Source organism: Manis pentadactyla, chromosome 6 (assembly GCF_030020395.1).
Source record: "Manis pentadactyla isolate mManPen7 chromosome 6, mManPen7.hap1, whole genome shotgun sequence".
In the NCBI taxonomy this organism is placed as follows: domain Eukaryota; kingdom Metazoa; phylum Chordata; class Mammalia; order Pholidota; family Manidae; genus Manis; species Manis pentadactyla.
In genome coordinates this window covers 106,058,633-106,073,202 of record NC_080024.1, presented here as the reverse complement: position 1 = coordinate 106,073,202, position 14,570 = coordinate 106,058,633, and the positions used below count along the sequence as shown (strand labels likewise).

Here is a 14,570-nt window from a genome sequence, read left to right as displayed (position 1 = left end):
GGAGGAAAGAGCTGTTCCCTGCTTTCCGGCTGCTATGCCTGTCTCCACTGCCAGAACCAGTGGGCCAAGCACACAGGTATAAGCCTCTATGCTTTGCATTTGTAGCTGATGTAGGCTTCCCTCTGGCTGGCTTAATGCCAGGGTAGAGTTTGGCGTTTTGTGAGCAGGTGGGGCTGGCCAGGAGGAAGACGCAGCAGGCTGCCTATCATGGTGGGTTCCTTGGACCTGGGTAGCCAGCCAGGTGCTGGAGCGTCTGAAGATTGTCAAATTTCCCAACCTGCTGGGCAGAGTGCACCCAGGCAATTTTGTCTACCCGTCCTTTCTCCTGAGCAGTAAGCTCTATGCAATCCTTGCCCCTTTATCAACCCTCTCCCTGTTAGGAAGTCTCTCAGACTGCCTGCCTTTCTTTTGTCCCAGAGCAACCTTATATGGATCCCTGCTTTCCACAAGCAGCTAGAATCTCATTCTCTCAGGCATTCTGTCATTCTTAGCTTTCCAACCCCCCTAATCACAAGAGCACCATGAAATACAGGTTTGTGCTCCCAGAGCAGATTTCCAGAGGTAGGTGTTCAGCAGTCCCAGGCCTCCACTCCCTCCCTGCTTTGTTTCTCTTCCTCCCGCCGGTGAGCTGGAGTAAGGGATGGTCTTGGGTCCCACCGGACCATGGCTTTGGTATGTTACTGTGTTCTGTGAGGTTTATTCTTTTCTACAGGTGTATGCAGTCTGGCGCAGCTCTCTTTCCTGTTGCTCTTTCAGGATTAGTTGTATTAATTGTATTTTCATATTATATGCAGTTTCAGGAGTAAGCCTCTTTCTCACCTCTCACGTGGCCATCTTTAATCCTTATCCCCATACCACATCTTCTTATCCACTCATCTATTGGTGAATACTTTGCTTCTATATCTTGGCTATTGTAAATAATGCGGCAATAAACATAGGGGTCATATATTTTTTTGAATCAGGGATTTTGTTTTCTTCGGTTAAATTCCTAGAAGTGGAATTACTGGGTTGTGTGATATATCCATTTTAAGTTTTTGAGGAACCTCCATATTTTCTTCCACAGTGGCTGCCCCAATTCACATTTTCACCAGCAGTGTAGGAGGGTTTGCTTTTCTCCACATCCTCGCCAACACTTGTTATTTCTTACCTTTTGGATTGCAGCCATCCTAACTGGTATGAGGTGATAGCTCATTGTGGTTTTGATTTGCATTTCCCTGTTGATTAGCAGTGTGGAACATCTTTTCATGTGCCTGTTGGCCATCTATATTTCTCCTTTGGAGAAATGTCTGTTTGGGTTCTCCGCCCATTTTCTAATCAGTTTACTTGGTTTTTTGGAGTTGAGGCATATGAGTTCTTGATGTATTTTGGATGTTAACCCCTTGTCAGATATGTCGTTTACGAATATATTCTCCCATACTGTAGGATGCCTTTTTGTTCTGCTGTTGGTGTCCTTTGCTGTACAGAAGCTTTTTAGTTTGATGTAGTCCCACTTTTTATTTTTTATTTTGCTTCCTTTGCCCAAGGAGATGTGTCCAGGAAAAAAATCGCTGCTTATGTTCAAGAGATTTTTGCCTTTGTTTTCTTCTAAGAGCTTTATGGTTTCATGTTTTGCATTCAGGTCTTTGATCCATTTCGAGTTTACTTCTTAGTGTATATAGAGTTAGGCAGTAATTCAGTTTCATTCTCTTACATGTAACTGTCCAGTTTTCCCAACACAAGTTATTAAAGAGACTGTCTTTTCCCATTGTATATTCATGGTTCCTTTATCATATGTTGATCATATATGAATGGTTTTATATCTGAGCTCTTTATTCCATTTTATTGATCTATAGGTATGTTCTTTTGCCAATACCATACTGTTTTCATTACTGTCCTTTTAGTAGAGCTGGAAGTCAGGGAACATAATACCCCCAGCTTTGTTCTTCTTTCTCAGGATTGCTTTGGCTATTGGGGTTTTTTTGTGGTTCCATGTGAATTTTAGGGTTGTGTGCTGTAGTTCACTGAAAAATGCCATTGGTATTTTGGTAGGAATGGCATTGAATGGCTGCATTATTTCTTATGTTCTATATTAACAGAAATTAGGTTGCATATGTGTTTTAATGTTATGTTCAGACTCAAAGATACTGATCGATAACCTAAATAGTAGTATTTTTAACACTAAATTCTTTGTTAAAGAAAGCTCTTAATGCTGGTAAAGTTCATAAAATACTACTTTTAAGTATTACAACTTCCTCATTATTTGAGCTTTTTACAAGTTGTACACATAGTTTGTATATATTACTTTGAGCAGTGTGTTCAGATTGACTTGTTCTGACCAAGATGCTGAAGTTAATACTAATAAAAGCTGCTTTTATGTAATGGTACTGCCTTCTCTACCTCCTGTTAGGCACCCACTATTTGTTCACACTTTCTGTCTATCCATTCAGGCCTCTCCACCTAGTGGCGATCTACTAGGCCTTACTCTATAGCCATCACAATGAGAGACTGGATTGTATTTCTGGGGTTGGACCTTCCTCATTTAGGTCTTGTACTTGACAGCTGTAGAATTTTTTTTTGTCCAATTTTTAAAACTTAACAGTTTGAGGAATATGTTACTTAAAGCCTTAAAGAAAAACGTATTTTGAAATGGATCTGGAATAGTAACAAGCCTGCTAAAAATAGAATTTTTCAAATTATTTTTCAATTAACGTCAAAACTAGCCAATGCAAAAAATATCCTTCCCTTTAATTTTTTCATACCGACACTTTGAATTGGTCGTCTAACTACATGTGTGCAAGGCCCAATGTCTAATTTCTCTTGGATGTGGTGTTTTATAGGTCTCCATCACATTTTTACCCAGAAATAGAGGGCATTATGCCCAGTTTTGGGATGTTGAGTGTCACCCCATTAAAGAGCCTCACATGAAGCACACACTGAGATTTCAGCTCTCTGGACAAGTGAGTATTATTCTGAATTTAAGTAAATAACTGCATGTGTATTTGCTTTGATTGAAACCGATGTGAAAAACTGGCCTGAAAATGCAGACTGTTTTTCTGGTATTATTCTAATTTCATTAGTTCTGTTGCATTGCCTTACGATCTTAATTTTCTCCTTCGTCTTTATTGATTGGCATGTTTGAGGTCTTGTTTTGGCTCTGTGAAATCTGTTTTTGACTTGCTTTAGGTGTAAGAATCTGAAGAGTACAGAGTAGGTTTGTAATTTGTGGAATTTAAAAAAATCTTCGATTGCTTTTTTAAAAATTATGGAGGAAATGCTGAAATTCAAATAGGTAAGTGTCTATATATTTTCCTAGAATATTTACTTCTCCTTCTCGACCTTGTGGTTTTTTATAGAGTGTCAAAGCAGAAAATGAGCCTGAAAATTCACACATTTCCACAAATGCCCTCATTAAAATAGATAATTTAGTTAAGTCCCGAAGACAAGCTGCATCAGAGGCTTCTACTCTCATATCTGGGTATGTTGTTTTTGTCATTCTTAGGAATTTTTTTGGGTACTTTATTGAGTATAATTATATTCAGAAAAATGCTCCATCACTTGACCTGTGAGTTTACATGTGTTGCTACCACTCCAGACAAGAGAAAGTATATTTCTCTCACTCAGAAATTCCTACATGTCCCTTTTCAGTCCTTGCCACCCACTACCTCAAGATGTCTGTTCTGATCTTTTGCCGTAAGTTAGTTTTGTTGAACTTCATATAACTCTACAGTCTTTGTGTCTGGCTTCTTTCACTTAGCATAATGATTTTGGGGGTTGCTTATGTTGAGTACATCTATAGTTAACTCCTTTTGTTTAATACTCCATTATATGAATATCACAATTTGTTATTTTCCTGTTGACATTTGGGTGGCTTCTGATCTGGAATCATTATGAATGAAGGTGCTATAAATATTATTGTGTTTCTATTTTTGTGGACATATTTTTTCAATTCTTTTTGGTAAAAATACCCAAAAGAAGAATTGCTGGGTCATCTGGTAAGCATGTATTGCCAAATAGTTTTCCCAAAGTGGTTGTACCGTTTTACATTCCCAAAAAGTGTATGAAAGTAGATTCTTAAAAACTTTTTTAAATGTGTATTTTATAACAGCAGCTTACACAGCTTTAATGATATTTAATAATTTTACCTAATGAACATGTTTCTTATAATTCTTAACTAATATTTAGTCTAACTTAGTTCTGGAGAAAGATGCTTATAAGAAAAACATGTCCTAAAATACCTGTTAATTAAGTACCTGCTGAATTTAATGTAAATGTGGTCATTTATTTTCTAAAAGGAGTAAAAAATGTATTTTGTAAGAAATTAGAATCCTTTAGGACTACTGGTTACCAAAGGGAAGGAGTTAGGGAGGGTGGGTGGGGAGGGATGGAGAAGGGGATTAATGGGCACTATAATTAGCACACACAACAGAGGTAGGTCATGGGGAAGACAGTACAGCACTGAGAAGACAAATAATGACTCTGCAGCCTCTTACTACACTGATAGACAGTGACTGTGATGGGTGAGGGGGGAGTGAGAACTTGATAATATGGGTGAATGTTGAAACAATAATGTTGTTTATGTGAAAATTTTATAAGATTGTATATCAATGATACTTTAATTTAAAAAAAATAGAATCCTTTAAAGAATATGTGTTCTTACACACTCATCTCATAGTTCCTGAGTGCTCACCTCCTGCCATGCAGTGGAGAAAACAGTCCACAAACCTGCCCTGATCCTGGCCTTCATGGACTTTAACCTCTGGGGAAGGGGCCACATAACAAATACTCATACATTATAACCTATAGAAGGAACTAGAAGAAAATCTGTAGGAAAACATGACAGGGTGTGTCCTCCATGATACCTGGGAAAAAACTCCCTGGAATAGGACCTTTCAGTTGAGGGGTGAGAGGAGGTGACTGGGAGAAGACGTAGGAAAGTGGTGATAATTGGCTCTGGATGGGAGCTGAACACAGCCTGAGGCCTGAGGCCCAGAGTTGGGGGAGGTGAGGCTTGAGAGGAAACCGGGCAGACCATTCCATGCAGAGCCTGTGTGTCAGGTGTTTTTCAGGTGTTTATCTGGAAAGCTATTGAAAGCCACTGAGTGATGTGAGCAGATGCAGGTCTTTATAGAAAAATCTATCTGACTACAGTATGGACTGCTTAGGAGGATGCAAGAGTAGATACAGTAAACCAGAGCAGTCCAGGACTAAGATACTGTCAAGAAAGATGAGAATTAGATTGAGAAGTATATAAGAAGGAAATTTGGATGACTTGGTGGTAGGTTGAATAAAGGGACATAAGAGAGAAGGGGTTCAGGTGGCTCCCAGATTCCATTCCCCAAGATAGAAAATCAAGTGGGGGATTAGAGGGAAAAGATCAGAGCTTAGTCTGTATTTGTGGAGACATAGAAGTCTTTGAGATAACCATAGGGTGTAATTGTGTGGTTGATTGGATAGGTAGGTGCATAGGTGTGTTGCTCAGCAGCTCAGTTTGAGCTGAGATGCAGATCTGGCCTCACTCAGGTGGGAGGTCACTGGATCACAGGAGATGGGATTGCTTAAGAGGTGAAGTGTGAGTAGTTAGGGTTGCAGCGGCAGAGGTGTGGGAGTGGACATGAGCCCACACACACTGATGGGTGGCAGCCTAGAACCTGGAAGCAAGGCAAGAGGAAGTGCCTTCACTGCCATCAAATGCTGCCGAGAGCTGATGTCCCACTCTCTGAGTAGTCTGTCCCTATAAAGTGAAAAGCATCCAGGGGACTGCGCTCGGGTAATTCAGGTGAAATGAGGAGAGGTGGAAGGGCCTCCAGTGCACACCGGGTTTGGCACACAGGATGGAGGTGGTGTCACCCGGCCCCACACAGCCGCAGGGGCATTCCTGCTGTCAGCATCTCACCCTCAGATGAGTTAAATTGCCATTACAAAACTATTTCTTAACAGAGTTGTACGGAAAAACACAAATAAAGCAATGCTTCACAACTTAATATATAAATAGTTTAAATTATGAAGAGTTTTAAATAGTTAACTTTTAACCTATTTCCAAAAGTAGACAGCTTGACTTTACCCACCGTGGAGTTTATGCCCCAGAAGACGTGTATCAGTTCCTGCCAACTAGAGTTGGGGAATCAAGGACATTAAAAGTCAATTTGCGAAATAATTCTTTTATTACACACTCGGTAAGTTGGAAATGCTGCTATGGGTTTTGGGAAAGTAACTGTATTCCACTAGATAAACTTTTCCTAATAATTAGAAGCTGTTTTACAGATGGTATTTAAATTGTAATAATGAGTTAATTTTTTAATGCCTTATACTGATGGGAAGTTCATGACCTTTAATCTGGAAATTGAAAATATTTAGCATTTGTTTTCATATTTTCATTTTTTTACTTTTCTCATTTTTTCTTTCTCTGTACCATCACACCAACATACTTCTGGATAACACTTATCAATACTGGAGTAAATTCATATTAAAATTCCCTTAAATGTTTTTTTCATGAGCATTTATTATCTTACCTAATTTTGTGTCTATATTTAAATTTATAAATGTATCTTTAATGCATAAAACATGCATAGTTTGTTTTAAGTATGCTCAGGTATTTGACTTGCATAACTTCATGAAATGTCTCATATTACATTCTAGCTGAAGTTTTTAAGTCCCAGAGAGCCTTTCTACGTCAAACATTCAAAATATTCTCTGAGGTAAGTTTATCACAAATCAAAATATTCTCATCCTTGTGGGGGTCTCCCTCTGTTATATTCACTCATCTTCATCAACAGCACACACAGCATTGTGAACATGATTCTTTGTAAATGGGAGAGATCAAGAGCCACCACAAAGAACACCTTCCGTTACTGCCCACAGCATGCCTTACTGTAGCACAGTCCAGCTTCACAGTGATTTGGACTTAGCATGTGATTCCTGTTCCCCAGTATTTTGCCAGCAACATAAATACATAGAACCTTAATTATCCATGATTAACATTAGAATAATTCCTGCTTCAAATGTTACTTTTACTATTCTGAGAATCAGGGATTTAAAATTTCACTAATTGGGACAAATCTCTTCCCAGATTAATTGAGGAAACTTATTTTCTGGTTGTCATTCTTCAGATACCCTATATTCTTAAATCAGGGCCTCATTTACTTGTCATCCTTGCTAATTTCTTTTTCCGTATGATGTTCATTTAGTTTGAAATCTTAAACAGATTTGTCACTGTTTTTTAGGATTTTAGCTGTAGGGTTCTATTGGACTTTATACTGAAGAATTAGTTTATCTTCATCTTTGAATCCTTAATTAAGCCACTTAAATATTATAAGATCTTTCATTTTAGCACTAGGAGACTATTCCAAAAACATGCTATATTCTATGAAAACTTGGTCCAGTCTGCAGACCTTCTAACCAGGACTGTCTTAACTGAGCTAATCAAACCAGCAGTGCTGGACCCCAGAAGGCTATACATCTCTCAGACTTCCCTCCACCTCTCACCCTTTCTCTCCTCTCCCGTCTCTTCCACTGCCCCCTACCCATCCTGTGTTACTATAAAATATGTTAGTTATATACTTGAGACTTCCTTTACCTCCCAGGAGACTGAACTAAAGGCACAGAGGCAGATTCAACAATGAACAGAAAGCGATCATAGACTTCATCTGTCTATGCCTCAGTTTCCTCATTCATAAAATGAAGGTGCTAATGCTCTGGGCAGCATGGAGTTGTGAGAAGTAGTAAGAGGCACGTGGGCCGCTAGTGCCTGTCACAGGAAGCCCTCAGCAGACGCAGTGTTAATAAAGCCCTCCTGTCAGCTGGCCTTACTGGTGAGATCCAAGACTGACTCCACAGATTCTCACAGAAATCATGTTTCATACCACTGCTTTCCCATCTAATCCCTTCAGTAACTACATAAGAGGGAAAAGCCTGAGCTTAGAAAACTTCTAAATCTGAGTTTTCCTGCTTCCCCAGCTGAGTTTTTGTCCCTAGCAGTCTGGATCCATCCAGTTAGTGCGAGTTCACCCTGGATGGTGTAAGACTGCTGAGGCTGTGCTGTGTGTTACAGCTGGTGCTGCTAGCCGCACGACTGCAGAAGCAATTCGTTTATTAAAGTAGGTCATTTAAGTTCCCAATTGTAACTTTTTAGTAACCGAGTATAAATAGATCCTGAGCACTTTTGTTATCTAAATTTGAACTTTATCATGTCTCCATTATTAATTTTGTGCTTCCCATTTATCCTCTCCCTGGTTCACATCCCTGATCTTAACCAGCTTTTTGTAGGTGTGTATCTTTAAACACAAAGTAGATCAGAATATTTCTGTGTAAACTGGCCTACAGCTGTTACAACTTACTGGGAGGTCTTTACATTTTTGTTTCAAGGAGTTATCTTTTTAAAAAAAAGATTTTTTAAAAGGCTTCTAAAAATTAAGAAATTTTACAGATCTTTTTTTTAATTCCCTTGAAGAGCCTAGTACCAACTTTTTAGAAAACAGTGCTTGTATTCAGCATGTCTACAGTTTTGTAAAGCTTTATTAATTAAAATAGCTTGTTAAAATTGTTCAGCTTTATGTCACTGTACCCCTTTTTTACGGTATGGTACATAGAGGATGAGGTGATCAGCACTTGCTTGGAGTTAAACATTTATTTTCCAACTGTCTCCACCAAATACATTTCACATGATTTCAAATTCTCTTTTCATGTCATGTTCTTTGCTTAATTTGCTTTCACAGATTTTTTTGTTAAATTCTATTTCAGCTGCAGTTTGTTCTTGACCCTTTGCAGAGAAAGAAACTAAGCCTATCTCAGTGCAGTGGCATACAAGTGGCAGTGCCTATTCCTAATGTGGGATAGACAAGCAAGGCTAGCAAAGGACAGAGACGGGGACTTCCAGGTGGCAGTCCTTCCATGGTGTAGTGTAGTTGTCATGGAGGTATAAATTCCTGGAGTACTGACGTTAACTAAAGTGAAATTATAGTTTTGCAATTAAAATGTCAAATCATTTTCATATTAACCATCTTTATTATTAATCGTATGATTTTTTTTTTTTTAACAAGCCAGTGACATTTCTTCTTCAGTATAAACCTACCTGGATTTGATAGTTGCCTTAGCAGCAGCTGCTTGGTCTCCTCCTTTTCAGGTACATCCTGACTTCAGGATTATAGACATGATGGGAAATGATGCTTAAAACATTAGTGAGAAATGCGGTTTTTATAAATGAGATGGCATTCACCTTGATTTCTAAAAATCAACTTTGAAATATGAAATTTGTTCCTTGCTGGCCTCAAAGTAGTAGTAGACATTTCTATAGAGTTGAACTTACAAACTTGTATCCCAGGGCTAGGATATTTTAAGCTGTCATAAATTAGAGCACTGCTTTTCTATCCAGCCTAAGTCATGCTAATGGTACCTAAAAAACGTAGAAACATAAGAAGATATTTTTAAGCAAAATTTGAACAGCAAGCTACCATTTAAAATAGCATCACAAGACACATTTTGTTTGCTTTATACTCTTTCATGTTATTACTTTAAAATATTTTAAAATGTTTATTCCTTAAAGATAAATAAGATAATGTTATACTTTATTGGTGGCAAGTACTTAAATTATTCTAATCATGACAAGTTTCCAGAAAGTATTCATCCATACTAACTATCATTATGGAACTTAGAATAAATATGTAATGTTACTGATTCCAGCATCAACTTTAATAGCAGCAACTCTATAAATTTGATAAAATAGAATAAAAATATTGTAAAGCAATAATTGTGATCTGTTTAACCAAATGAAGTAAACTCTGGGTCATAGAAAACTCCTCTCTTGACACCTCTAGAGAGTTAAAGTGTATGAAAAGAAACCAGAGAATCTGGTTTCTTTATACATAAGGATGATTTATTTCAGCTCTGCAGAAGCAGAACTTTGCTACAGTACCTTATGTGAAAGCTTACCACAAAACTTAGACACTTTGACTATGGTCAGGGGTTCATGAAATGTAATTGCTGGTTGGAGCAACAGTTGGCTTGCCTTGGCAGGTGGAATAGAATCTGTCCTGAGAATCATGAGGAACAATCCCCAGCTTCGTAATCACACTTGGATTTATTCAATCGCTGTCTGCTCTGCAACACCAGCAGCATGCTTCCAGAGCAGTCACAGGACTCATCGTCTGTAGGGCGCCTGAGGTAGTAACTGCTTTCCTGTAGGCCCCTTTCCCATGCCCAGTGAGGCAGCTCCCAGTAAGGCCTCATGCTGGTGCAGCAGGGGGGCACCCCTGCTGCAGGGGTTTCACCCAGTGCAGGGGTCAGTGGGCCTAAGTGTGTGTTGGGGATATTTAGCCCTTCAAAGTGATAGATTATAAAAAGTAACAGGGATGAGGAAATGTTGACTAGCAGTTTTTGTAAAGGTTCTTTGGGCTCTGGGCAGCTATCTCTTTCTTGTCCCTTTTAGTAGAAAGAATCTGATCCTGTTGCCACTGAGCCCTGAAAAGTGCCTTCTGTTAACCAGCCACATGGCCCAGCTGTGGCCCCTGCTGCTGAAGCATGCTCTTCTGTGCACTGGCGCCTCTGCGCATCCTGGTCAGCTCCTGCTTCCAAGCAGGCAGACCCTGAGTGTCAGTTCAGAGGGAATGACAATTGTCACAAAAGTCACAGACAAGGAAGCCCTATCACTGAGCTGTCAGGACTCCTCACTGATGCATAGGAGCCAAGCAATTTGTTAAAGTTCTCAATTTGGTAATGATGGTACACTGATGTGCTCATATGCTGGCTTTTTTCTACACAAAGTATTTCTTTTAAATTAAAAAAATATGGTTGTAAGTCCAGAGAAAGGAAATCCTGGTTGCAAAATACCTCTAAAACCAAAGTCAGTCAAAGGGAGAGATGAAGTTTAAAACCTGTTTATTGCTTACAAACTGCAGTCTGGGTCCATCTCTCTTTCCTGCCCCTGCAGAAGAAAAATCAGCACTCTCCGTAACCTCTCAGGTTCAGATAAGCCCTCTGTTGGCCAGGTAATTACCCATTGATATGGAGATGAACCTTTCTCCACCCCTGAGGAGCACCTATTGATAAGCAAATTAACCAAAGCCATACTTCTCTCCACCCCTGAACGTCTGTTGATAGGCAGATGCACTAAAGCCAGGCGAGATATTCTGGAAATATTACAGTGTTACCCACAATGATTTAAATAATTTGTAGGTTCTGCTAAGCCTTTAATGCAAATGTAGTGAATGAGGCAGTTTGCAGTGCTCGTCCACAACTGCCTCTGCTATCAACATATTTTTGCTCGTGTACCTTGGCTGTACAGTCAGTTGTTAGCTCCTGGAAGGTTTTGAACTACGCCACTTCACTGGGTTCAGCATGCTTAACTGTCAGGCAGGAAAATAGATATGAGCAGGGTAGAGAGAGAAATAAAGCCAGTAAAGCCCACTATAAGGGACTCAGAGTTAACCAATTAAAACTAGAAACCCAGAAAAGACCCAGAGTTAATGAATTAATCAGTTAAAGCTCAAAAGGCCAAGAGCAACTTGGCCTGGAATGTTTGAATATTCCCCAGATAAAGAAGGGTGTCTCAGCATAGCCCATGTCTTTATTGTGTTAATCATGCAGGCCCAGCTTATTTTTTTTAACTTTACCTATATGCTGTTTTTCCTACTTCAGCCCTAATCAAGTAATTTGCAACCTGGGCAACTAATTTAGTAAGCAGGCCCAGACATGAACAACATAGTGAAAGGCAGGAAGGATTCCATCTTAAAGATAAGATTGCATTTAAAACCCAGGAAGTTAAGAAGTAAGATTCTTAACTTACTCTTTAGCAAACAGACAATAACTCAGCCTACCTTGGGGGCCTGACAGGTGGTCTTGTTTAATATGCTCCCAGACCAAAAAGCCGGTATCTCAGGGAGAAATCAGAGCAGTAAATTTCTTGTGTTAAGTTAATTTTAAGTATTTGGGAGCCACTTAACAAGTCTGCACTCCCATCCCTTTGTCACATTCCTGAAAAATACTTAGAAGTGGGAACCCCCAACCTTTCAGTGCACACCTCTCTCTGAGGTCACCCACACTTTCTAAGTGCCTTAAACCTTTTCTCAACCTTTCAGGGTGCCTCTCCTCCCTGAGGTCACCAGTACTTTTTCTCTCTTTAGGTAACTTTAAATAAAACTTTTACTTTGCTTCACTACTGTATTTCTGCCCATCAATTCTTTGTTGTGGCAGGGACAAGAACCAAGGAAAAATACACAACACCCCCTGAACATAACTATTACCTTTTTCCGTGTGTGTGTATGTTAAAGCAGGTTGTGATAATAGTCAAAGTTATATTTTAAATAGGTCCATCTGACAGGTAGTGTTTTTTGGCTGCATGAAACTGTAGTAAGCTTAATGGTTCTTTGTAAATCACATTCCAGTTTATTCAAAGTATCTGTAAGTCTAAAGCAGATATATTTATCTTAATATATTTCTGAAAAAACTTCCTCAGTCGAATGTAGAGCAGTTCTATTTAATATACTGAAATCTATAGTAATGAGATCCACGGATTTATTTGGGGATATTTAGTAATTCATAAATTATAAAGCCTCTTAAGTTGGATCTTGTAGTATGTTACTGAGTGTTGAAATGCTAACATGAAAGAAAAAATTGTAGTTTGTCAATGCCGTGGACTGGGAGCCCTTTTTTTTTTAAAGCACAATAAGCTTTGATGTGGGAAAATAAACTATAATGCATTTGGAGAAAATGACCCAGACTTTTTAAAATTAATATATCTATTTTTTTCTGTGTCTTCAGTTACATCCAGGAAAAGACTTTGAAATACTTAAACTGTTTTCTAAATTCTAGCCCCATGGGCTGTTGTCACCCAAAAACTAGCACTGTCCTGGGATTTATCAGAATATATGTTGGAAACTAAAGCATTATGAGTGCCAACTGCTGAAATTAACACATGTAGCTATGAGTTGAGGACTAAAGGGTGAAGTACCTTCCCTCGGAGGAAAGTCTAAAAGCTATAAATTTTCACTTAAAAATGCTTAGGACTAAAAGTCGGTGACATCACATAGGCTGTGTGAAAGTTTATGTAGTCTCATTCACCAACTTTGGACCTAGTTTTATCAAGAAAAACAAACCTCCCAACATATGGCTTTTAATCACAGAACACTCATCACCTGCCTCTCTATAATCTCAAAATAAATTTTCAAGATGGGTTTTGATAATAAGTTTCATAGGAGTTTTGGAACCAAAATGCTCATACCTCTTCCTGACAGGCCCAGGGCAAGTCTGTCTGGTCCTCCTGGATCAGGCCAGTGTGTGGTCATGTCGCCCTTTCTTAGGTAGGCAGCGCCTGCTCTTGCAGGTGGCACATGGCAGTCCATGCACAATGGATGAGACCTCATTTCCCTTTTCCTGTTTATGCTGGATAGCAGGAGTATGCTGATGCAGTGCTGTTTGAACCAGATTCCATATTTTCTCTCCTTTGTGCCAGTTTCTTATTAAATAATAGCATCAAAGATAAAACTAAAAAACTGAATATAACTTGACTTGGTTCTTCCATCAAAAACCGCCATGCTTTCTGTAGGCCTTGTGCTTGCTATGGCCAGCGATTCTCTTGCTGTAGCATCAGACTACTGATGTTTCCTTTCTCTTCACAGAGCTCAGCATTACATCAACATGCCTGTGCAGTTCAAACCAAAGTCAGTGGGCCAATTTGAAGCTTTTCTCGTTATACAAACAGACGAAGGCAAGAGTGTTGCTCTTCGACTAATTGGTGAAGCTCTTTAAAAAAGTTAACCAGCATGTTTTGTGTTAAGTAAATTACTTAAGTTATATTTTGGTATCTTCATTTTTCTACACTACAATTACGCTTTTTTATATATTTTGTATGATAAACTGGATATGTATAACTAGATTTTTTGTTTTGAGAAGCTAATACTGAAGATATGACTAAAATATCATGTATCTAGCCTACAGTATTGTACTTAACTTTTACAGGGGAGAAGAGAAATGTATTTTTGCACTGATTATGTTACTCTGAATAAATATGGCTGTATTTTAATATGGTATATTCAGGAAAAAAACTTAATTTCCACTGAACTTGTCTTTTTTTTATATGATGTCGTACAGAAATCAGTTTCACTTTATTCTGCTGATTATTTCCAAGCTCCTGGGTCTGTTCTGTGATTTTTCCTCTCCATTACAGTTTTCTTTCCCCTAAAAAAATTCCCTCTCTGTTCCTTCTTTTAGCTAATTGCCCAGAGTAGAAAGGAAACTTACTTTGAAAGTGTTTTTCTCCAGAGTGGGGAAGTCTTCACATCTGTGCAAATACACTGGAGAGGTTAATGTATTTAGGTAGTATTTATTGTAATTAAAGCTAGACAGGACTGCTGCTCCAGAACCAGGTAAAAGAGGGGTCCCTGCACTAGGTGCCAGTGGGATGTGGCAGAATGGTCACTGAGGGAACAGAAAAGCTCCCCCGTTGGACATCTTCATCTGTGGCAAGGTGTGAGGTAGGAAAGGTGACCTGGCTTTACCCAGAAGGAATGTGATTTTAATTGCTTCTCAGCCATGACTATTAAGTCTCCTTATAAAGTTTTCTCAGCCTCAGCTAATAGCCTTCTCCTTGGAGAATCCCAGAT

The 14,570-nt window shown here is 38.9% G+C and overlaps 1 protein-coding gene across 6 annotated transcripts in view; it reads left to right on the top strand.

Annotated features, from left to right (window-relative positions):
• The window catches only part of CEP192 (centrosomal protein 192), a 178,204-nt gene extending 164,176 nt beyond the window's left edge, over nucleotides 1-14,028 (top strand). For 2 of the 6 annotated variants that reach the window (XM_036897239.2, XM_036897237.2), the window contains 5 exons: nucleotides 2,817-2,936; nucleotides 3,333-3,454; nucleotides 6,023-6,152; nucleotides 6,616-6,674; nucleotides 13,587-14,028. In XM_036897239.2, coding sequence (XP_036753134.2) covers nucleotides 2,817-2,936; nucleotides 3,333-3,454; nucleotides 6,023-6,152; nucleotides 6,616-6,674; nucleotides 13,587-13,716 — 561 coding nt within the window. In that variant the 3' untranslated portion in view covers nucleotides 13,717-14,028. Of the gene's footprint in view, nucleotides 1-2,816; nucleotides 2,937-3,162; nucleotides 3,227-3,332; nucleotides 3,455-6,022; nucleotides 6,153-6,615; nucleotides 6,675-7,932; nucleotides 8,073-9,987; nucleotides 10,135-13,586 lie in introns of those variants that run through there. The other 4 variants (XR_008998291.1, XR_005027146.2, XM_036897238.2 and 1 more) reach the window with 4 other exon arrangements.
• Nucleotides 14,029-14,570: the final 542 nt, after the last annotated feature.